Genomic DNA, 23226 nt, shown 5'->3' with positions numbered 1-23226 from the left:
TTCCTCTCATTTGTAATACATTGAGCTGGAATGTAGCAGGAGTCCCATGGCTCTGGCAAGCCAAAAGTCAGCTGTGCCAGTATCTGCAACACAGGTGAGATTCGTTCAATGGGTTTAGTCAGAAAGATTGATGTCAGTACACTAACAATTGCTATTCAACTGCAACAAATGAAGCACTTGTGCACAAGATCATTCCAATGTCCCCAAACCATCTGCGAAAAGCTGAATTTGAATTTTTCCTTGCTGCTGATCAAGTGAGAACAATTTGTGCAATATTGCATTTACTTCATGGGAAGTCAAACAATACATACCTTTGACTGCTGGCAGCTGGCTTCGTTACATTGGGCAATATCAGCAAATTTTATTAACCCTAGTAACTGCAAAAAAAACTATTTCATAGGACTACTTTAATTTATGAATGTGATAAAGTTTTAAGATAGAAACTAAGAAAATAATCATAGGAATATTTCATGTGGTCTTCTGAGATTGATTGGCCATTTAATACAATCAAGGCTGATCCTCTGCCTCAATAACGTCAGTTCCCACTGTCTCCTCCCTTGTATGCCTTGATGTAATTTTCTGTTTAGAGATATATCTGACTCATGTTTAAATATATTTAGGGATATGACTTCTACCTTATGTTGTAAGAGAATCAGGTTATGTAACTCTGTTTTAAATATGTCTAATGATCCAGCCTGCACAATTCTAAGATTTATCACCCTCTGTGAAAAGAAATTACAGTACAGTGGATTCTGGTTAATTGGGACACATTGGAACCAGTATATTTTGGCCCAATTAAGCGGCTTTGTTGAAATAGTATCATTCTATAATCCATAATTATATTGCGGCAAGTTAATTATTGATAGGATGTTTCTATTAAGAAGTAACTCATCCTTCTCAATAATCAAAAGGCATAGGAGGAAAATTTGGAACTAATTTCTAGCATTAATTATTTTCTTTATGTTAAAAAATAAATAACAAAATCTTGATGATATCAAATTTGAAATGGTGACCAATGCTGTTTGTGCATTTCTCAATATTTGGAAAATAATAAATACTTTGGGAGTTATAATTTGAACATTTCTGCCAATGTGGCAATCCACGGGAAAAAGGTTTGACTGATTCATGAATATCAAGAAGCAACAACAGATTGGCAATCCGATCACAAACAAGAGAAAATCTGCAGATGCTGGAAGCGCAAGAAACGTCGAATGTACTCTTTTCCATAGATGCTGCCTGGCCTGCTGAGTCCCTCCAGCATTTTCTGTGTAGAACAGACTGGCAGGGGCTCCCCTTTTTTTTCTGATCTTTCCTAGATCTTGCACTGAAGTACATTTTGCAATAAGATTTTTAAGCTGTGCCTACTCATTGGCACAGAGGGTTGTGGAGAGCTGCAGATAATTCATGGTTGGTGTCTGTGTTACAGATGACGTGACTATATCAAGACAGTGCAGAAAGTGTTCTGTATTATCTCCCCGGCAGCATGATCGGTGACTCATACAAGGTTACAGATGAGAACTGCTGGCAGTTTGCCAGCACTTTATTCGAGGAGTAATAATCTGGATAATGGATGTTTGAAAGCTCTCCTTCTGTGACAGATTTCCCTATAAATCTTTTCCTTGTTTAATGTTCAAGCATGACATTCTGCTTCCAGGAGAGATCTCCGATTAAGATCAAGAATGGTTCTGGGATTGCCATTCCCTGAAAATATTTAAACTCAAATCTTACAAGCTTTATATGTTGAACTTCAAAATCACCCTTTGAATCAGGAAGCAATAACCAAATTAATGTGACGAAAGAAAACAATATCTCCTAATTAAGTAGGTAACATAACAATAGACAGCTGCCCAGATGAAAGATGGGGCATTTAAAAAGAGTGACAACAATAAGTTGTTGTTACTCTCCTGCTCCCACCAGTCTTTCAGCAATTTTATCTTGCAGATGGATGAGATCTTTCTCCAAACCAGAGGAACATCTCGGCACAAATACTTGACAGTGTTGGGTTTCACTTGCAAAGGTCTCTCCGGAAGGAGGCTCATGGCCTTCAGATACATTGGTGTGAAGATTGAACCAGATACTTGTGTTTTCAGTTTTCCATGCTAAGATCTAAGCATGCTTCAGTTTAGAACTTTAACTGGAACCTTAACTGGTTCCTTAAGATTGTCATAGCTGGGACAGATAGTGGGATAAGCTCCTACTAACTATGAAATGGCCCAAATAGTCTCTGACAACCAAGATCAGCTCTTAGCCTTCACATGTGGCTTAGCTACAAAGCCCGGTGGAACCATTTCTACTGAGAGGAGAAGGGGCAAATGCAGGTTTCTGGGAACTTAAAATTAATTGCTCCAGGCAGATAGGGTTCAGCAGCCATGGTCAGCAGCTGAGCTAGCAAAAGAAAAATTCTGATCTCAAACCTCTGCTGCCTTGTGGCTATATCCACTCATGGAGATGGCTTTAGGATCCAGAGTCCGCAATGCTGCTGGTGCAAGCTGTAATGTTTCTCTGCTGTTCCTTTGGGTACATCAGCTGCACGGAGAGGGGGAACCTGCTGCATGGGCTTGTTCTCCATATCATACTGCCCTGGCTTGCGTACTGGTTTGCGAATCATGTAGACAGCTAGGATGAGACATCCATGGTTGAACCCAACCAATGGAGGTCCTCAGATGATTATGGCACTCAAGCATTCAACCAACACACAGGCAAATGATGTTAAGCCCTTGAGGAACTGAGTACCAAAATCAGTAACAATGAAACAGCATACCCTGATGTCGGTCACATTGTAGTTGGAGACTTAAATCAGTCTCTGTCTAACTACGACCACATCACCTGCAAAACCAGAGGACACAACACATTTGACAGCTGCTCTACCACCATCAAGCACGCCCACTGCTCTATCTCTTGCCTGCATTTGGGTAAATCTGGTCACCTGCTGCTGCTTCTTCAGATTGCGCACAGACAGGCAGAAGAGCACGACAGCAGTGAAGAGGATTATGAAGAGCTCTGTGGCAGAGGAGGAGGAGTGAATTCAAGATTTCTTCATGTCAGTGGACTGGACAATAGTCAAGGATTTGTTAGCAAACCTAAACTAAATGAATATGTTGCAATTGTCACCAATTTTTTAAGGATATGCAACAAGTGCATGACCACAAGAATATTCTGAATCTTCTCCAACCAGGAAGTTGGATGAACCAGGAGATCTAAAACCTGTCGAGGGCTAAACTGGACTGAACTGGAATTACTAATTGACACTTGACAGCTATGACAGGGGTTCGACAATATAACTTCCTACAAGGCAAGATCAGGTAATACAAGCAGCAAGACACATCATTCCAGGTGAACTCAGTATCTTTTATATACACTTTCATAGGGACGCATGAGCCACCTCATCTCTGTATGACCCTGTAAACTGAGTCTTTGAGGCTGACATCTCTGCAACCTACAAGAGGGTGAATCCATGAAAGGCAGATAGCATACCTGGCTGAGTACTAAAGATCCATGGGGACCAACTGTCTGGAGTGTTTTCATATATATGTAACCTCTCATTGCTGTGGTCTAATGTTCCTAGCTGCTTGGGAAAGGCACATATTTTGCTGGTGCCCAAGAAGAGCATGGTGTCTTGCCTCACTGACTACTGTCTATCGCACTTACATCAAAGGCAAGAAGCTTATTTCAGTGTTAATCAAATCCTGCCTCAGAAGTTACTTGCATCCACTTCAGATAAACTGCCATTACTACAGGACAATAGGAAGTGTGATCTCTCCGGCTCTTTACTTTGTTCTGGAACATCTGGGCAGAGGGCCCATATACACAAGAGTGCGGTTCATTGGCTACAGCTCAATGTAGTGAATGAACAGCAGTCTTTTGTCCCTCTGTCCATGTGGTGAACTACATATACCTGTCTGGACACGCCCCTCTGCTGACTGCTCCTGTGGCTCCTCCCACAGACCCCTGTATAAAGGCAGTTGGAGGCACTGCTCCCCCCCCCCCCCATCTCCAGGATGTTGTGTGGTGGTGTCTTGCTGCTAATCGTGGCCTCTTGCAGCTAATAAAAGCCTATTGTTCGCCTCCCATCTCCGAGAGTTATTGATGGTGCATCAGTCCAACACTCACCCCATCTAAACTCAGCATCAACTAAAAAACTTGGGCCCCTGCACCTCCCTCTGAAAATAGATAATTGAGTTCTTCATTGCAGACCTCAGTCAGTGAGGACTGGGAACATCTCCTCCTCACTGACCAACAGCACAGGTACCATCAAGTCTGCATGCTTAGCCCCCAGCTCCGCTCTGTTCATACACACGATTGCATGACTAATTACAGCTTCAATGTCAGCCCCAGGGTGCTCAAAGCCTGTGCCTCCCAGCTATGTGGAGTACTTCACCATGTCTTCAACCTGAGCCTGAGTCTCCAGAGGGTTCCTGCGCTGTGGAAGACTTCCTGCCTCGTTCCTGTACCGAAGAAGCCGCGCCCCAGTGGCTCCAATGACTACAGACAGGTGCCATTGACCTCCCACATCATGAAGACCCTCAAGATACTTGTTCTAGAGCAGCTCCAGCCTATGGTTAGGCCACACTTAGACCCTCCCCAGTTCGCCTATCAGCCCCGACTAGGAGTTAAGGATGCCAGGGTCTACCTGCAGAACCGCGTCTACGCCCACCTGGACAAGCTGGCGAGCACTGTGAGGGTCACGTTTTTTGACTTCTCCAGTGCGTTCAACACCATCTGCCCTGCTCTGCTGGGTGAGAAGCTGACAGTGATGCAGGTGGATGCTTCCCTGGTGTCATGGATTATTGATTACCTGACTGGCAGACCACAGTACATGCGCTTGCAACACTGTGTGTCAGACAGAGTGGTCAGCAGCACTGGGGCTCCACAGGGGACTGTCCTGTCTCCCTTTCTCTTCACCGTCTACACCTCGGACTTCAACTACTGCACAGAGTCTTGCCGTCTTCAGAAATTTTCTGACGACTCTGCCATAGTTGGATGCATCAGCAAGGGAGATGAGGCTGAGTACAGGGCTACAGTGGGAAACTTTGTCACATGGTGTGAGCAGAAACATCTGCAGCTAAATGTGAAAAAGACTAAGGAGCTGGTGGTGGACCTGAGGAGGGCTAAGGCACCGATGACCCCTGTTTCCATCCAAGGGGTCAGTGTGGACATGGTGGAGGATTGCAAATAACTGGGGATACGAATGGAGGACAATAAACTGGACTGGTCAAAGAACACTGAGGCTGTCTACAAGAAGGGTCAGAACCATTTCTATTCCTGAGGGGACTGAGGTCCTTTAACATCTGCTGGACGATGCTGAGGATGTTCTACGAGGCTGTGGTGGCCAGTGCTATCATGTTTGCTGTTGTGTGCTGGGGCAACAGGCTGAGGGTAGCAGACACCAACAGAATCAACAAACTCATTCCTAAAGCCAGTGATGTTGTGGGGGTGGAACTGGACTCTCTGATGGTGGTGTCTGAAAAAAAGAGGATGCTGTCCAAGTTGCATGCCATCTTGGATAATGACTCCCATCCACTCCATAATGTACTGGTTAGGCACAGAAGTACATTCAGCCAGAGACTAATTCCACCGAGATGTAACACTGAGCATCATAGGAAGTCATTCCTGCCTGTGGCCATCACACTTTACAACTCCTCCCTTGGAGTGTCAGACACCCTGAGCCAATAGGCTGGTCCTGGACTTATTTCCACTTGGCATGATTTACTTATTATTTAATTATTTATGGTTTTATATGGCTATATTTCTACACTATTCTTGGTTGGTGCGACTGTAACGAAACCCAATTTCCCTCAGGATCAATAAAGTATGTCTGTCTGTCTGTCAATGCCAAATACAAATCCTGTGTGGTGATGAGTAGGCATATAGGAACGTAGCAAAACATAGAAAACCTACAGCACAATACAGGCCCTTCAGCCCACAACGCTGTGCCGAGCAAATACTTAATCCAGAAATGACCTAGTGTTACCCTATAACCCTCCATTTTTCCAAGCTCCTTGCATCTATCCAGGAGTCTCTTAAAAGACCCTATTGTAGCCGCTTCCAACACCATCATCGGCAGCCTATTCCGCGCACTCAACACTCTATGTAAAAGATTTACCCCTGACATCTCCTCTTTACCTATTTCCAAGCACCCTAAAACTGTGTCCTCTCATGCTAGCCATCTCAGCCCTGGGAAAAAGCCTCTGACTATCCACATGATCAATGCCTCTCATTATTTTATACACCTCTATCAGGTCACCTCTTATCCTCCGTCACTCCAAGGAAAAAGGCCGAGTTCACTTAACCTATTCTCATAAGGCATGCTCCCCAATCCAGGCAACGTCCTTGTAAAGTGAAACAAACATGTGCCAGTCTACATTGGTGGATCACTAGCTGGCGGGGGAGCTTTAAACTCCTGGGTATTAACATATCAGATGACCTGCCCTGAGCCCAGCATGTTGATGCTGTCACAAAGATCATGTCCTGACTTAGAAGGTAAGAAAGATTGACATGTCACTTAGAAACTTCTATTAATCCTGTTGAAAGTACACTGACTAGTTGCCACATCAACAATTCCTTTCCTCCCACTGATGCTGCTCGACCCTCTGAGTTCCTCCAGCAGCTTGTGGGTAACAGGTCCGGTACAACAATTCAAATGCACAGGAACATATCAGGCTGCAAAGAGTATAGACTCAGCCCAATTCATTGTGGGCCCATCCCTCGCCACCATCAAAAATGTTTACATGAGGTCTTGCCTCAAGAAGGCAACAATCATTAAAGATCCCTATCATGTAAGCAATGCCAACTTCTCTCAGCAATTATCAGGCAGAAGATGTACGAGGGGTGATTGATAAGTTCGTGGCCTAAGGGAGAAGGGGTCAATTTTAGAAGACCTAGCACATTTATTTTTCCTACATTTACACACTTAGTCCAGAGGTCATGAAGCATATGGATCCCTTCTTTGTAGAAGTTGGCATCTTGGACCTCCAGAAGTGGTCCACAGCAGGGGTGATTGATAGGTTCGAAGCCTGAGGTAGAAAGAGATGAGTTATTAACTTCAAACTTTCTGCATTTTCACTCAAAGAGTTGAACTGCACGTGCAATTAACGAGCATTGTATAATTTATCTCGGTCTAACTTAGGCCACGAATTTATCAATCGCCCCTGCTATGGACCACTTCTTCAAAGAAGGGATCCGTATGCTCCACAACCGCTGGACTAAGTGTGTACATGTAAGAGGGGACTATGTTGTGCTACATTTTCTAAAACTGACTCCTTCTACTTTAGGCCATGAACTTATAATCACCCCTCATTGAAGCCTGAAGTTGCACACCACAAGTTCGAGAGCAGCTACTTTCCTTCATCCAACCAGTCTTCATAACTCTAATTACGATCTCTGTATAGCAACACTTGTGACCACTATTAACATCTTGCACTACAATAGGCTGGTTTTTGTATTAATTGTGTACTTTCTTGTATAAGTTTGTATAATTTAAGTTTAGTGTATGATTCTTTTGCTGATGTTATGTATCTGATTGTATTGCCTACAATGTTGCTGCATGTTTGTCATTGCACCTGTGCATGTATGTACTTCTGCCTATGGCAATAAACTTGACCTTGACTTTGGTTAGCCAATACACTCTGTTACATCAGGAAGGCAGGGCCCTTTCCTTGCCAGCCAAAACTACCCAGAGGCAGCACCCAGGGTAGAAGAGGGCCTGTAAAATCCAAACAAAAATGTTGGGATATCATGCCCCAACCCAGAGCAGTTACCTTGTGCCAGGAACCATAGTCTGAATTTAAGCTACCTCTCACCAATTAGCTGTAATTTTACCAGCTTTGTCTGCACTGTATAAAGTTCTTTCTCAGTGGAAGTATTCTGATCTTTAAATCAGAAGCATGCCGGGGAAATCACCTAGTTAATCTGGAATCTTAAATAACATTTAATAATTACTGCCTTCAGGGACCTCAGAGCAAACTCCACACCCCTGCAAACAGAAAGGACTGAGCTCAGACCCAAGCCTGTGCACGCCACGGGTTAGAATCTGCAGCATGTATACCAGATCAATGTCAGCTAGCAGCAAGTATTCCAGAAATGCAACGGTGTGGATTAAAGCTGGAATCCAGAGGCTTGAACTCAAAAATCTAAGCCACATTTCAGTTCAAAAACTTTTGAGATAGGTGGAGGATAGATGTCGGAAAGTGTACGGTCATTCACTTATTTAAATGGGGAGAGAATTCAAAGTCCTGAGATGCAACGGGACTTGGGAGTCCTCGTGCAGGATACCCTTAAGGTTAACCTCCAGATTGAGTTAGTGGTGAAGAAGGCGAATGCAGTGTTGCATTCATTTCTAGAGGAATAGAGTATAGAAGCAGGGATGTGATGTTGAGGCTTTATAAGGCACTGTTAAGACCTCACTTGGAATACTGTGTGCAGTTATGGGCTCCTTATTTAAGAAAGGATGTGCTGATATTGGAGAGGGTTCAGAGAAGATACACTAGAATGATCCCGGGAATGAGAGGGTTAACATATGAGGACCATTTGACTGCTCTTGGATTGTACTGCTTGGAGTTTAGAAAAATGAGGGGGGACCTCACAGAAACATTTTGAATGTTGAAAGGCATGGACAGAGTGGATGTGGCAAAGTTGTTTCCCATGGTGGGGGAGTCTAGTACGAGAGGACATGACTTGAGGATTGCAGGGTGCCCATTCAGAACAGAGATGCGAAAAAAAAATTTAGCCGGAGAGTGGTGAATCTATGGAATTTGTTGCCACGAGTGGCAGTGGAGGCCAAGTCATTGGATGTATTTAAGGCAAAGATTGATAGGTATATGAGTAGTCAGGGCATCAAAGGTTATGGTGAGAAGGCAGGGGAATGGGACTAAAGAGGAGATTGCATCAGCTCATGATGAAATGGCAGAGCAGACTCGATGGGCCGAATGGCCAACTTCTGCTCCTTTGTCTTATGGTCAATATTATATATACTAATTTATAATTAAATACGGAATTCAAAAAGAGTAAGGTAGTGTTCATGGCTTTGTTCATTGCTTGATCAAAAATCTGATGGTGGAGGAGAAGAAGCTGTTTGTAAAATGTCTTCAGGCTCTTGTACCTCCTCCCTGATGGTAGCAATGAGAAGAGAGTGTGTCCTGGCTGATGAGGGTCCTTAATAAAGTAGGTTGCTTTCAAGGGGTAGCACTTCCTGGTGTGTGTACACAGATTTCTCCAAGTGCAATTCCTAGTTTTAGGGCAATTCCTATTGCCAAATTTAAAATAAAATAATAACTGGGCCCAGAACACGCATGCTCTTAAGACTCAAACATCGTTTTATTTTACTTGTGCGGAAGTAGAACAGCATGGCCCCTGTCAGTCACACTATTCTGAAGCCAGGACAGAAAACTACTTTTTAACTATATTGGCTTATCCATTATGGATTTTGACCATTGTTTGAATTCCTTACTTACAAGATCAATCACCATTCACAACAGAGGTTAAAAGTCAATCAAAGCTTCAAGCTGACAGTTGTTGATACTTTGAAGCAATTGTCCCTTAGTTGCTGGGTGTGTTGCACAGCTTCCCGCTATTCCTCTCTCGCTGTCTCCGGCACCCCCTGCTGTTTAAAGGGAAGCTAAGTTCTTCTCGGTTGGCACAGTCATCCTCGCCTGCCTATTGTCTTTAACCCCTGCCTTACCACAATTTCCACACCCTCTCATCTTTGTCCTGTAGAGGACAACATAAATCTTACTGAATTTCAATACAGCAGGCTCTGAAGCTCTGTGACAGTTTTGTCCAAGACTGTTGGCTGTTGATGCCAAGGACGTACACACAACACTCCTGGTGAATAATGGCACAAGTAGCACCTCTCTTTTGCAACAGAAAGTCTAGTGCTAGCCAATTTCAGAGCAAATTGTGAATTGCAAGCATTTTGGCGGTCATGTCATTGAAGGCCTGGCTCATGTCATGTATCTCTAAGGTTGCGTTAGTGGCCAGTTTCTCTAGCAGTGCTGAGGCCATTTTAAGGCTTTTATGAGCCAGCCTGGCAGGTTCCACATTTGTCGGAACATTACAATTCAGAAACACCCAATGGAATATCGAGAGTGAGCAGGCAGGTTGTACCATGCAATCCAGAGAACAACAACTCTTCCATGACCTTGGTTCAGGCCAAAGATCCTGTGTTAGAATGGGTACTCCTGGCAGCCAGTGATAGGCTTGTCAACCACGTACCCAGTAAGTAACATTAATGGGTTTGGCGGGTCACCAGGCACACATGCACTGTTACCCAAGTCTAGTCCCATCCCTCGATGGTTACAATAACATACTTCACCCCTATCACCATGAAGCAGTTTCAGCACAGAGAATTTATGCAGTCATTGTAAATAGGTTGATCCCAACCCTCAAGACAGTCGCATTGGCAAGAGCTGTTCCGATAGGCAGTGCTGTCCCCTACTCCCTTTACAGTGCTAGTTTCGTTATCAAAGATAAACACAGAATCAAAATCTCAATGATTCAGGAGTATTGGCTGCATTGGCAAGTCACCTTCTTAAAGTACAGTTGCTCTCTAGAGCACCCCCAACAGCCATAATAAAAAACAGCGAGTTAGTCCCCGACACATATTCATAACTAAGAAGAAGAGAAGTGCTAAGAGTATTTCTGTCTCGAGTTACTTCTGCATTTAGGCAGAAAATAGATGTCCAGATTATCCAAAACATATAATGCAGTAATTACTTATGGTGGTAAATAGCAAAGATCAAGATTTCAGAATCAGAGTCAGGTTTATTATCAACGGCATGTGACGTGAAATTTGTTAACTTAGCAGCAGCTGTTTAATACAATACATAATATAGAAGGAAAAAAGCAAGTCTTTATCATCAGCGTTCTTCTAGCGACCTGTTCCCGGGTCCAGTGACACTCCTGGCTTAACATGTGTCCACGCTGGCTTTCCTTGTACCTTTATGTGGTCAGTGACATTTGGAATGGATCTTTCCAGCTGAGCTCCAGGCAGCTCTCACCAGTACCCAATGTCCTGGCTGGTAGGTGTGGTACTCTGCAGCCAGCACGACCTTCTGGGCTTTATGTACCTGTTGATGGGAATCTTTAAGAGCTTATGTTAGTGCTATACAATAATGCAACATGCATCCGCTCATAATATGGATGTCCATCTGTTTAATTAAAAAGTGGGGGATGACTGGCAAATGCTTGGGGTGTCCAAAAACTGTCTCCATGTGGAGATAGGCCTGTTTCACAGCACATTGTCACAAGGGCCAGTGGAAGCACTTCTGGCTGCCTTAGCTTGGTCTTGTCTTGCAATGTACTGACCTGCATTTCAGGGCCGCATTTTGTCTCTCTGCTGTTGCGTAAGACTGAGGGTGGTAAGAGCAGGTGAAACGATATTTACACTGCAAGGCTTTCGTCACTCCTAAGTAACTTTACCGATAAAGTGAGGATGTTATCATGAGATTTTCTCAGGAATCCCAAACCTAGGAATACATTCTCATAATAAAAAATTATCAATAGTTATGGAATCATGTCTTGGAGTTGGATAAGCTTTAGTCCATAGTGATAAAAAGCAAAATAAGAACTACATAAAGTCCAATTGGAGATGTAGATTCCCAGGGGAGGACCTAGCAGGGGCAGATACCACCAGTATCATTCCGGATTGTCTCTGGCAAATCATACATTTGCTGCTACTTTTCTTGCTATGATCAACAATCTCTCATTTTTGATTATACCCGTCATCCTTTATAGTTTTGCACATAGTGTGCTTTAGTCCATAACATTTGTTCAGCCACTGACACATCACGCTGTGATTGTACTAGTTCATTAAAAGAATTTGGAAGGTATTGGCAGCCTAACCACACTGGAGTGCTAGGTGGCCATAAAGATCTGCTGTTGCTGGCATAGCAAAGGAGTCAGCTCATTTGTTCCCTCTGGTTATTTCATCCTTCCTGTAAGTATGAGCCATAAAGTTTATAATAGCATTTACAGTCAGCAACTTAAAAGCATTCATATTTAGTTCACTATATTTTATCAGAGTCTCGAAGAGGTGGGCAACCAATGTAGTCCATTGGCATGCGCTACTCAGGCATACCAAGATTCAATATAATTATTTACAGTAGCACGAGCTGCAAGGATGTAGGCTTTTGTTAAGGTAAGAAGGGTCAGTTGCTTGAACAGAACAGGAGGGAAAGCACCACGCCAGCTACTACACAAGGTGTACACATCACCTTGACAGTAAAATTTTTTCTAGTATCAGGGCAGGAGGAAAGCTTGTCAATGAAAAATTACTGAGGGCTTCCATCAGGTGGCATTTTAAAATGGGCCGAATTAGATTCATAACATGCACACACCTTGCTTAAAGGAAAGTTAGACTTGCAATCCTGTCTCTCTTGTCTTCTTTTCAATTAGTTTTTTTTTATTTTTTGGAGTTACAAAACATTACAGTGGCAACTAGGATGTTTAAAAAGGAACTGAGACAGCTACTTACCAACTAAAGTGCAAAAAGATGTTCAAGTTAAAAAAAAACACAGCAAGAAATAGTTGAGTGAAAACAACAGTGCAACATAAAGGGACAGACATGAAGGGATAGACATGATCGAGTTTAAAAAAAAGGCAGAAAATGAACAGTCATGGGTTAATATACAGTGAGGACTGGGAGATAATAATCATAATCATTTTGGAGAAGCATAATATGATTAGGAATAGTCAGCATGGCTTTGTCAAAGGCAGGTCGTGCCTAATGAACCTGACTGAAATTTTTGAGGATGTGACTAACACATTTATGAAGGTAGAGCAGTAGATGTAGTGTATATGGATTTCAGCAAGGCATTTGATAAAGGACCCCATGTAAGGCTTATTGAGAAAGTAAGGAGACATGGGATCCAAGGGGACCTTCCTTTGAGTATCCAGAACTGGCTTGTCCACAGAAGGAAAAGCATGGTTGTAGACAGGTCATATTCTGCATGGAGACCAGTGACCAGTAGTGTATCTCAGTATCTGTTCTGGGACCCCTATTCTTTGTGATTTTTATAAATAACCTGGATGAGGAAGTGGAGGGATGGGTTAGTAAACTTGCTAATGACACAAAGGTTGGGGGTGCTATGGATAGTAAGGAGGGCTGTCAGAGGTTACAGAGGGGCATTGACTGCATGCCTTATGAGAATAGGTTGAGTGAACTCGGCCTTTTCTCTTTGGAGTGACGGAGGATGAGAGGTGAACTGATAGAGGTGTACAAGATAATGAGAGGCATTGATCGTGTGGGGAGTCAGAGGCTTTTTCCCAGGGCTGAAATGGCTAGCATGAGAGGGCATAGATTTAAGGTGCTTGGAAATAGGTACAGAGGAGATATCAGGGGTAAGTTTTTTACTCAGAGAGTGATGAAGTGCTTGGAATGGGCTGCTGGTGGTGGTGGTGGAGGTGGAAATGATAGGGTCTTTTAAGAGATTCCTGGATGGATACGTAGTGCTTAGAAAAATAGAGGGCTATAAGTAAGCCTAGGTAGTTCCAAGGTAAGGACATGTTCGACACAGCTCTGTGAGCCGAAGGGCCTGTATGGTGTTGTAGGTTTTCTATGTTTCTATTAAAGAAAGAGCAGAATGGCTGGCTACATCAGAAAGCCTGACACACTTGATTACACAACAGATAACTACATATGTATACTAAGTGAATCAAGAATGTTTTAAAGCAAATGAGAAGCAAGTGCAGTTTTGCTGAGTGCATTGGATTTAAAGGAACACAGTTTGCTTAGATGTCTAACTGCTCCAACCAAACCAGCAGAAATGAGCTTTACTGATATCATGGAAGTAATGTAGAACATTTAGAAGTGAAACCATTGTTAATTGCAGAATGCTTTAGATTTTAGAAGCATAGAAAGCCTACGCACAATACAGGCCCTTCGGCCCACAAAGCTGTACCGAACATGTCCTTACCTGAGAAATTACCTAGGATTGCTTTGCATTTTGTAAGTGCAATCAAAAGGAAGGGTATCCATTCTAACATACATGAATGAATTGAAGAGATTGTCTGAGCATTGTTAGTTCAGTAATGGGCTTAATGACTCACTGTGAAGTTGTTTAGTTTGTGGAACCTTATACAAAAGCATTCAAAAATGGCTGCTAACTGAAGTAAACTTACTTTGAAAAGAGCAGTTGAAATCACTGTTTCAACGGAAACCACAGACAGAGATACAATTGAGTTGCAGTCAGGAATGAAAGCGAGCGTGAACAAAATTGCAACATCTAAACAGAGTCTGGTCGGGCTGAACAAATTATGTTGCTGTTGTAGCAAGGGCTCATGTACATCAGACCAATCAAAAATAAATATACTGCACAGAGAAGAGAGAAAGATAATAAATTAGGTTACAATTTCAAAAAGAACACTAATCTGCACGCTGTTGGTGATACAGGACTGGGTAGCCTTGAGATTTACTATGCGAAGACTAAGAATAGATCAGCTATATGGCTTACAGCAAAAGTGAACGGCAAATAAATTAAAATGGAATTGCACACTCTCTTGGCTATTTCAGTCATTCCACAAAATGAGTTTGAGCAGCATTTCAAAAATACTAAAGTGAAACCTATGGATATACAACGAAGAAACTATACGGAGGAAAAGATAACTCCTGTGGGAATGACATCTCCCACAGTGAAATACAACAACCAACAAGCCACATTGGACCTCTATGTAGTAAAAACAGTAGGGCCATCATTGTGGGGATGTGATTGGCTGAGACAACTACAACTTGATGCATCTACCACTTGCATGGCACAACTCTTATAATAGAGTCAACTGAAAGCATTTTAAGAAAGGTATTGAATAATGCCTCAGCAGTGTTCAGTGATGGCATTGGAAATCTCAATCATATCGGGTAAAATAGTGTTAAATAAAAATGCCACACCCAAGTTTTGCAAAACCCATCTTGTTCCAATGAGCTGGATCGCACAGGGGATGAAGGAATTCTTTCCAAGGTTGAGTGGAGCCCATGGGCAATGCCAGTGTCCCAGAAGCCAAGAAGAATGGATCTGTGGTGATTTTAAGGTCATGATCAACCCAGTACTGAAGGTAGATCAATACCCTCTACCCAGGACAGAGGATATCTTTGCAAACCTTTCAGAAAGAAAACACTTTAGCAAAGTTGATTTAGCTGAGGCCAATCTACAGATGGAGCTGGAAGAAGAGTCTAAAGTGTTCCTCACCATAAACACTCACAAAGGGATTTATCACTATAACAAGCTTATTTTCTGGAGTAGCATCATCACCTACACTCTGGCAGAAAGCTAAGGACCAAGTGCTGCAAGGCTGACCAGGTGCTCAGTATTACCTGGAGGGCATCATTGTTACCAGAGATGATGACAAGGAGCATCTCCAAGATCTCAAGACAGTGTTAAAAAATATTAGAAGATTATGTGCTCAGAGCATGACACAACAAGTTTAAATTATTTAAACAAAACATCACTTACTGTGGTCACACTATTGACGCTCAAGGATTACACAAGAGTGCTGAGAAAATTCAAGCAGTGCCGGATGCCCCAAAGCCAAAGGACAGTCATGGCCCTTTTTAGGTTTTGTCAATTACTGTAACAGATTCCTGTCAAACCTGGCCACTGTTCTCTACCCCTTGAACTTATTACTACAAATGGCAATGGACAAAGCAGTGTGAGGTGTCCTTCCAAAGGTTAAAGGAAATAGTGATGTCAGACATGGTTCTCACACAGTGTGATGCACGTTGAAGCTTGCCATGCACTGTTCAAGATGCCAACACATCCAGAAGAAAGGATGTGTCAGAAAGCTGTCAGAATCACTCCCACGAGAGTTAACCCCATAATCACTACGGAGGAGGCCCCAGAACCCGAGATTGTTTCACATCCACAGGTCTATGCTTGTCAGAAAGGACATTACCCTACAAGAGTAAGAAATCTTTCACAACAATTAAATCTTTAGGCCTGAATGGGACAATTTAAACTCTCCTATGCTGTGGATGTCTGTATAATAATTATATTTTATTGCATACTATATACTTAAGTTGAGATCCATTCTATATTGAGTTGGAGTTTATAGCTAAGAAGGGAGGAAGGAGTGTTGTGTATTTAACATTTCAGTAATATTTGAGTAATATTGTAAGCATATTGTTTAATTGAGCATCTTGTTTGTTTAACTAATTCATCACAGGTTATATGTAAAAATACGTGAATTGCATATGTTATGATGCTACCATGTGAGGCGTGAGCAGCTCAATTAAAATAAAACTTTCAATACACGAGTTGTCTCCCGGCTCCCTTGTTTTCCTTCTGAATAGTTTTTAGATCTTGGAGTTACAAAGCATAGCAAGACACATTTCGGAATCCTTTTTTTTTTACCAATACACTTACCTAGTTTTCCTGTGCTTTGTGAATCACATCAACTTTGTGCGGGACACAACACAGACCACAGCAATCTCTGTGGGGCACAATCTGGACCATTTATTTAAACACTGGTATCAATGAGAAGAGGGCATGTATTGGGTGATGGGGGTATCAATGAGAAGTGGGCATGTCTTGGGTGATGGGGGTCCTTAATAAACTAGGTTGCTTTCAGGTGCAGCATTCCTGTTTTAATTACACAGATTTCGCCAAGAGCAACTCCTATTTTTAGGACAATGTTATTCTACATGAAAATATAGTTGGAAGTAAACAGCAATATCAAGTAAATTCAGGAATAGGCTTTCCTCAGTTAAGATTGACTCTAATTCCTGTTCTCATTTTAAAATCTTTTCATAAAAGTTAACCAAAATCTGTTGCAGAAGGAGAATGGAAAGGAGTTTTGCTTTGTTGAAGAGTAGTCTGTGCAGTAAGTTTACAAGGGACAGGGTTCATCCATATTGAACCCAAGAATCAGCTGTTATCTATCTCCAGCTGCACATGATTGAAAGAGTATTGATGCATGGTCATTGTCCCCTGTTAAATTCAAAGTAAGTTTATTATCAATGTACATTTATGCAACCAGATATAACCCGGAGATACCCTTTCTTGTGGGCAATCACAGTAAATACAAGAAACACAGCTGAATCAATGAAAGACCATACCCAACAGAGGGGGCAACAACCAATATATGCAAAACAAACCCTCAAAAAGCTGTGCAAATACAAAAAGAAAGAGGAAATGTTGTTATCAAAGGAAGGTTATTTCCAAGAGGTGATGGACTGCAGAGAGATCTAACTATTGGTTGCACTGATGTTATTTTGTTTCCAGTACCAAAGTAATCAGGTCACTTTGCATTCAGCTGAACTAAAGATGGGCTGAGAGGAGCAGGGTGTGAATTGTTACCCAGTCTGTGAGAATAGCAGATAGCTTGTGCTGTACTGTCTAGCTAGCAATGTCTCCTTAAACTGATGGAACTCTCAGGCTGGTACTTGGTTTCTGTGAAGAATTAATATGTAGGTTATTCAATATTTTCTCCAGTTGCTGGTGGGATTATTGAACACAAATGTTGCACAGGCAAAACAAGAGAGCTTTTCATCTGTTTCACTTATTTAATGGTTGTTTATCAGAGAGGTGTGAAAGGAGCACTTTCACAAAACAGTGATGATGCTGTCTCTTTGTACCTGCTAACTGACATAGGTTTCATAAAATAGTTCACAGTTAAATTACATAATAGAATTTGCTAAAATTGAGAATGATTCTTTTCAGTGCTACTTGTGTTTGTTAGGAGATATTAGGACTCGATCCCCTTGCTCATCCAAACTATCACCTCTTCTTCATTCTTTCTTTCCAGGCCAGAGTTAATCATACTGCAAGTTCCCAAATTAATGTGCATTTTGCCCACGGTTCTTGTTTTAACTGAGGTTTATATCCCTTCCATGGTTTGATTCACGTTAATAATGACTGCAACAGAGGCATTCTATCCCTCTTTACCATCCATCTGCTTTCAGTCTCTGACATGGTTAACCACTGATGGTTGACCACTCTCATATAATAGTGCTTTTATGTTTAATTTGTTGGTTATTTTTGTCCATGTATAAGTAATGAATAACATGTGTTTAGTCTATGTTGACTTACAGTATGATTGTCATGTTTGTAGTGTTCAGTGTTGCTGCTACAAAAAGCTAATTTTCATGGCATAAAATGGGATTATGTATGCCTACTACAACAATAAATTTTCACATAAACACGCCACCCTATTCCACTGCCTGTCCACTATCATTTTGCTTGTTGCAACCACACTAGCTGGCTCTGTTCCTACTCACTAGAGAGGATCGCGAATAATTATCGGCTATGCTTTCAACCGCCAAACCTCTTTGGAATTCTACTCATACATTTCCCATATACCTTTCTTATCCCAGGTTGCTCCTTGAAACCATCTCTTTGACCAACCTTTTCTCTGTTCAGTAATGCCACATGAAGTCCTGTGAGATACTGTACAGATAGACTTCCTGTGGGTGGAAACCACAGCCACCAAAATCAGAGGAAAGATCCATCACTTTTTTGTTCAAACACCAAATGCATGCAATCGGTATACAAGTCGATGCATTGTGTAGTGAAGCTGTAAGGAAGGACTGGCAGATGATAGGGCAAAATTGCAGTCAGTGTAACATGGAGACAAAATCAAAAAGGGTGATTAATACAGAACTAAAGGTATTGTAATTGAATGCACGCAGTATACAGACTAAGGTAGCACAGTTAGAAAAGGGGAAGTAGGATGTTGTGGACATCAATGAGTCATGGCTGACAGAATATCATAGTTGGGAGATTAACATCCGAGGATACACTGTGTATCAAAAGGACAGGCAGGTAGGCAGGGAACATGCAGTGGGTCTGTTCATAAAAAGTGAAAACAAATCCTTAGAAATAGGTGACATAGGATCAGAAGATGTAGAATCCGCATGGGTAGAGTTAAGAAACTTCAAGAGTAAAAAGACCCTGATGGGAGATGTATACAGCCCCCCCTGAACAGTAGCTAGGATGTGGGATATAAATTACAAAAGGAAATAGAAAAGGAATGTATTAAGGGCAATGTTACAATAGCCACGGGGGTTGTCAGATATATAAAGAGAGATGAGAGTGGATATTAGACCACTGGAAAATGATGCTGGAGAGGGAGGAATAAGGGACAAATAAATGATGAATGAATTTAATACGTATTTTTCACCTGTCCTCACTGTGGAATACACTAGCAGTATGTTAGAATTTCAAGAGTACTCAGGAGTAGTTGTTATTACTATGGAGAAGGTGCTTGGGAAGGAAGATAAGTCGCCTGGACCAGATGGACCACACTCCAGGGTTCTGAAAGAGATAGCTGAGAGACTGTGAAGGCATTAGTAATGATCTTTCAAGAATCACAAGATTCTGGAATGATTCCAAAGGACTGGAAAATTGCAAATGTCACTCTGCTCTTTAGGAAGGGAGGGAGAAGAAAGGAAATTATAGGCCAGTTAGCCTGACTTCAGTGATTGGGAGAATGCTAGAGTTCATAATCAATGATGAGGTTTCGAGATATTTGGAGGCACATGATAATGTAGACTAAAGTCAGCATGGTTTATATTTATTGAGATACAATGTAGAATAGACCCTTCTGGTCATTCGAGCCACGCCACCCAGGAATCCCCTGATTTAATCCAAGCCTAGTGATGGGACAATTTCCAATGACCAACTAACCTATCAACCGGAATGTCTTTGGACTGTGGGAGTAAACCGGAGTAGTCAGAGGAAACCCACATGTTCACAGGGAGAATATACAAACTCCTTACAGGCAGCAGTTGGAATTGAACTCAGGAAATCTTGAGTGACAATTCACTGAGGAAATAACAGGCAGGGTAGACAAAGGAGAGTCAGCGGAGGTTACTTTGATTTTCAGGGGGCCTTTGACAAGGTGTCGCACATGAGACTGTTTAACAAGAACATGTGGTATTACAGGAAAAACACTAGCATGGATAGAGGATTGGCTAACTAGCAGGAGGCAAAGAGTAAGAGTAAAGGGACTTATTCTGGTTGGCTGCTGGTGTTCCACAGGCATTGGTAAGGCGACAGCTTCTTTTCATTGTATATGTCAACAATTTGGATGATAGAATTTCTAATTTTGTGGGCAGTCTGCAAACAATGCAAAGATGAGTGAAGGGGCAGGTAGTTTTGAGGAACAAGTTGTCTGCAGAAGGACGTAGACAGATTGGGGGAGTGGGCAAAGAAGTGGCAGATGGAATTATAGTGTAGGGAAATGTTTGGTCATGCACTTTGGTAGAAGGAATAAAGGAGTAGACTATTTTCTAAACAGGGAGAAAATTCAAAAAATCAGAGGGGCAAAGGGACTTGTGAGTCCTTGCGCAGAATTCCCTAGAGGTTAACTTGCAGGTTGAGTTGGTGGTAAGGAAAGCAATGTTGGCATTCATTGTGAGAGGATGAGAGATTAACAAGAATTATTCTGGAAATGAATGGGTTAACATATGAGGAGCTTTTGATTGCTCTGGGCTCATGCTTGCTGGAGTTTAGAAGAATGAGGGGAGGACACTCATTGAAAACTATCAAATATTGAAAGGCCTAGATAGAGGGGATGTGGAGAGGATTTTCCAATAGTGAGTGCGTGTAGGACCAGAGGGCCTCTGGATAGATGGATATTCATTTAGATCAGAGATGAGAAGGAACTTTAACTGGAGGGTAGTGAATCTGTGGAATTCATTGCTACAGACAGTTGTGTAACCAATTTATTAGGTATATTTAAAGCAAAGGTTGATAGGTTCTTGATTAGATAAGGTGTTGAAGTTTACGGCGAGAAGGCAGAAGAATGGGGCTGAGATGGCTAATAAATCAGCCATGATGGAATGTCAGAGTTGACTGGATGGGCTGAATGGCCTCATTCTGCTCCAAAGTTTTATGGTCAAATTACAATAACACATTGTTCAAGATGATGACATGGAACAGTCAATACATCAGCTATTTCATATAATATATGCCCAAAAATCTAGTTGATTACTAAGACATCAATCTTGAAGTCAGTAATTGTTTATATCCACTGCTACATGTGGTGAGATATGCCAATATATATAAAAAAGATACTGATTCATGACTTAGATTTTATTAATATTAAACATCATTAATTTTACTTTAAATATGATGACTCTTGCTTAAAAAACAATGTTCTCTGTTTCCATACAGGGGTTCACCAGACAGAGATGGAAGTGTAAGTATGCAGTTTCATTATTGGTTATTGTGCTGTTTCAATAATCAACCCCCAATATTTGTAACAAATCTAATGTTAATAATCTGGCTGTCTTTAGAAGAATGGTGCTCTGCATAAAATCTAGTCCAAGGTCTTAGCACCAGCTAGCTCCTAGATTATAGGCTTTCGTCAGAAATGTTCTGCAATATGAACTTTACATTAAAAGTTGGGCAACATCTATGGAAAGAGAAAGGAGCAGGTTAACATTTAAGAACAATCATTGAAAGGTCTTCCACCTGAAATATTGGTTCTGTTCCCCACATCTGCAATACACTGCTTTACTCTTAGGGTTGACTGATCAGCAAAGGCTTTGGAAGTGAAGATAGGGGAATGTTATTTCAGAGAGGGCCTCATCTGCACACTCCTCTGCTGATTTAAGACAGGACCTAGTTTCCTGCACTGAAGAGCTCGACTCTTCCTTTTCTCAGCATCTGCTATTGGCAAGGAGCAGCAGAAACCATGGCAAAAGACACCAACTTGTAAAAATGTACAGGATGTTTATAAAAATCCATTTGATGCTTGTAAAAGAAAAGGAAAGCATTAGTGAACCAAAAATACACAATTATTAATGAGTAAAGAAACAAGAAATAAAGCTTGCTTTGAGACTGCTGCTATTTCTATTGTATTTTAATGTGAAAAGATTACTATTACCAGTTATGTGCACTGAAGATAAAATACTATATTTAACTAAATCGTTGACATATTTGCAATGTTCATTATTTCTCTGGCATGACTTGTTCATCCTCTTAATTGCAAATTCTGTCTGACTATAGGGGACAAACTGAGCTGGAAACATGCTGTATCTTACAATGATGCTGAACTTGAAAAATATTGTTTGAATATTAATAAGGATAACATTGTAAAAGAAGAACAGATTCATAATTACCATCTAGAACACAAAGCATAAAGAAGCAAATCGGATATGTGATACTTCATACATATCTTCTAATTTCAATCTTCTCCAGAGGATCATTGCTGGAAGAGCAGTTTTCAGAGAGGCATAATAATGCACACATACACACATACACACAGACTAGATAATGAAGAATCTTATAGACTCTTATCACTTAACACACACTTCAGGTAGTGGGAACAGTTCAGTGATGGGGCAAGTGAAATTGAGTATAGTTACCCCCTCTGGTTCAAGAGCCTGATAGCTGAGGGGTACTTACTATTTCTGAACCTGGTCGTATGGTCCTGAGGCTCCTGTATGTTTTTCCTGATGGCAGCAGTGAGAAGACAGCATGGGCTGGGCAGAGGGGGTCTTTGATGATGGGTGCTGCTTTCCTGCCCAGTTCTGTGCAGATATGTCTAATGGCGGGGAGGGCTTAATCCGTGATGGCTTGGGACATATCCACAACTTTTCGTAGGAATTTATGTCAAGAGCATTGATGTTTCCATACCAGGCTGTAATGCAACCAATCAATATACTCTCCACCACACATCTATAGAAGTTTGTCAAAATTTTAGATGTCATACCAAATCTTTGAAAACTTTTAAGAAAGTAGAGGCACTGCCATGCTTTCCTTTTTTTATGGCCCCTACAAGCTAGATATAGGACAGGTTCCCTGAAATGATAACACTGAGGAATTTAAAGTTGCTGACAACTCTCCACCTCTGAAGCCCAATGAGGACTGGCTCGTGGATCTCTGTTTCCTCCTTGTGGTCAATAATCAGCTCTTTGGTTCTTGCTGTCCCTGAGTGAGAGGTTGTTGTCGTGGCACCACTCAGCCAGATTTTGAATCTCTCTCCCATATGCTGATTTGTCCCCACCTTTGATTTAGCCTATGACAATGGTGTCATCCAGCAAACTTGATTATGGCATTGGAACTGTGCTTAGCCTCACAGTTATAAGCATAAAGCAAGTAATGCAGGGGGCTAAGCTCGTGGTGCACCTGTGCTGATGGAGATTATGGAGGAAATGCTGTTGCCTATCCAAACTGACTGGGATCTGCAAGTGAGAAAATTGAGGATCCAATTGCACAAGGGGGCATTGCAGCCAAGGTCTTGAAGTTTACTGATTGGTTTTGAGGGGATTATATTATTGTATGCCAACCGGTA

The 23226-nt window shown here is 41.7% G+C and overlaps 1 protein-coding gene across 1 annotated transcript in view; it reads left to right on the top strand.

Annotated features, from left to right (window-relative positions):
• sgip1a (SH3GL interacting endocytic adaptor 1a) overlaps window positions 1-23226 on the top strand; it is a 197606-nt gene that overhangs the window by 54492 nt on the left and 119888 nt on the right. The window contains exon 4 of the mRNA XM_059984381.1: window positions 21102-21126. Coding sequence (XP_059840364.1) covers window positions 21102-21126 — 25 coding nt within the window. The remainder of the gene's footprint in view (window positions 1-21101; window positions 21127-23226) is intronic.

Source organism: Hypanus sabinus, chromosome 11 (assembly GCF_030144855.1).
Source record: "Hypanus sabinus isolate sHypSab1 chromosome 11, sHypSab1.hap1, whole genome shotgun sequence".
Taxonomy (NCBI): Eukaryota; Metazoa; Chordata; class Chondrichthyes; order Myliobatiformes; family Dasyatidae; genus Hypanus; species Hypanus sabinus.
This window is presented reverse-complemented; position numbering and strand designations above follow the sequence as displayed.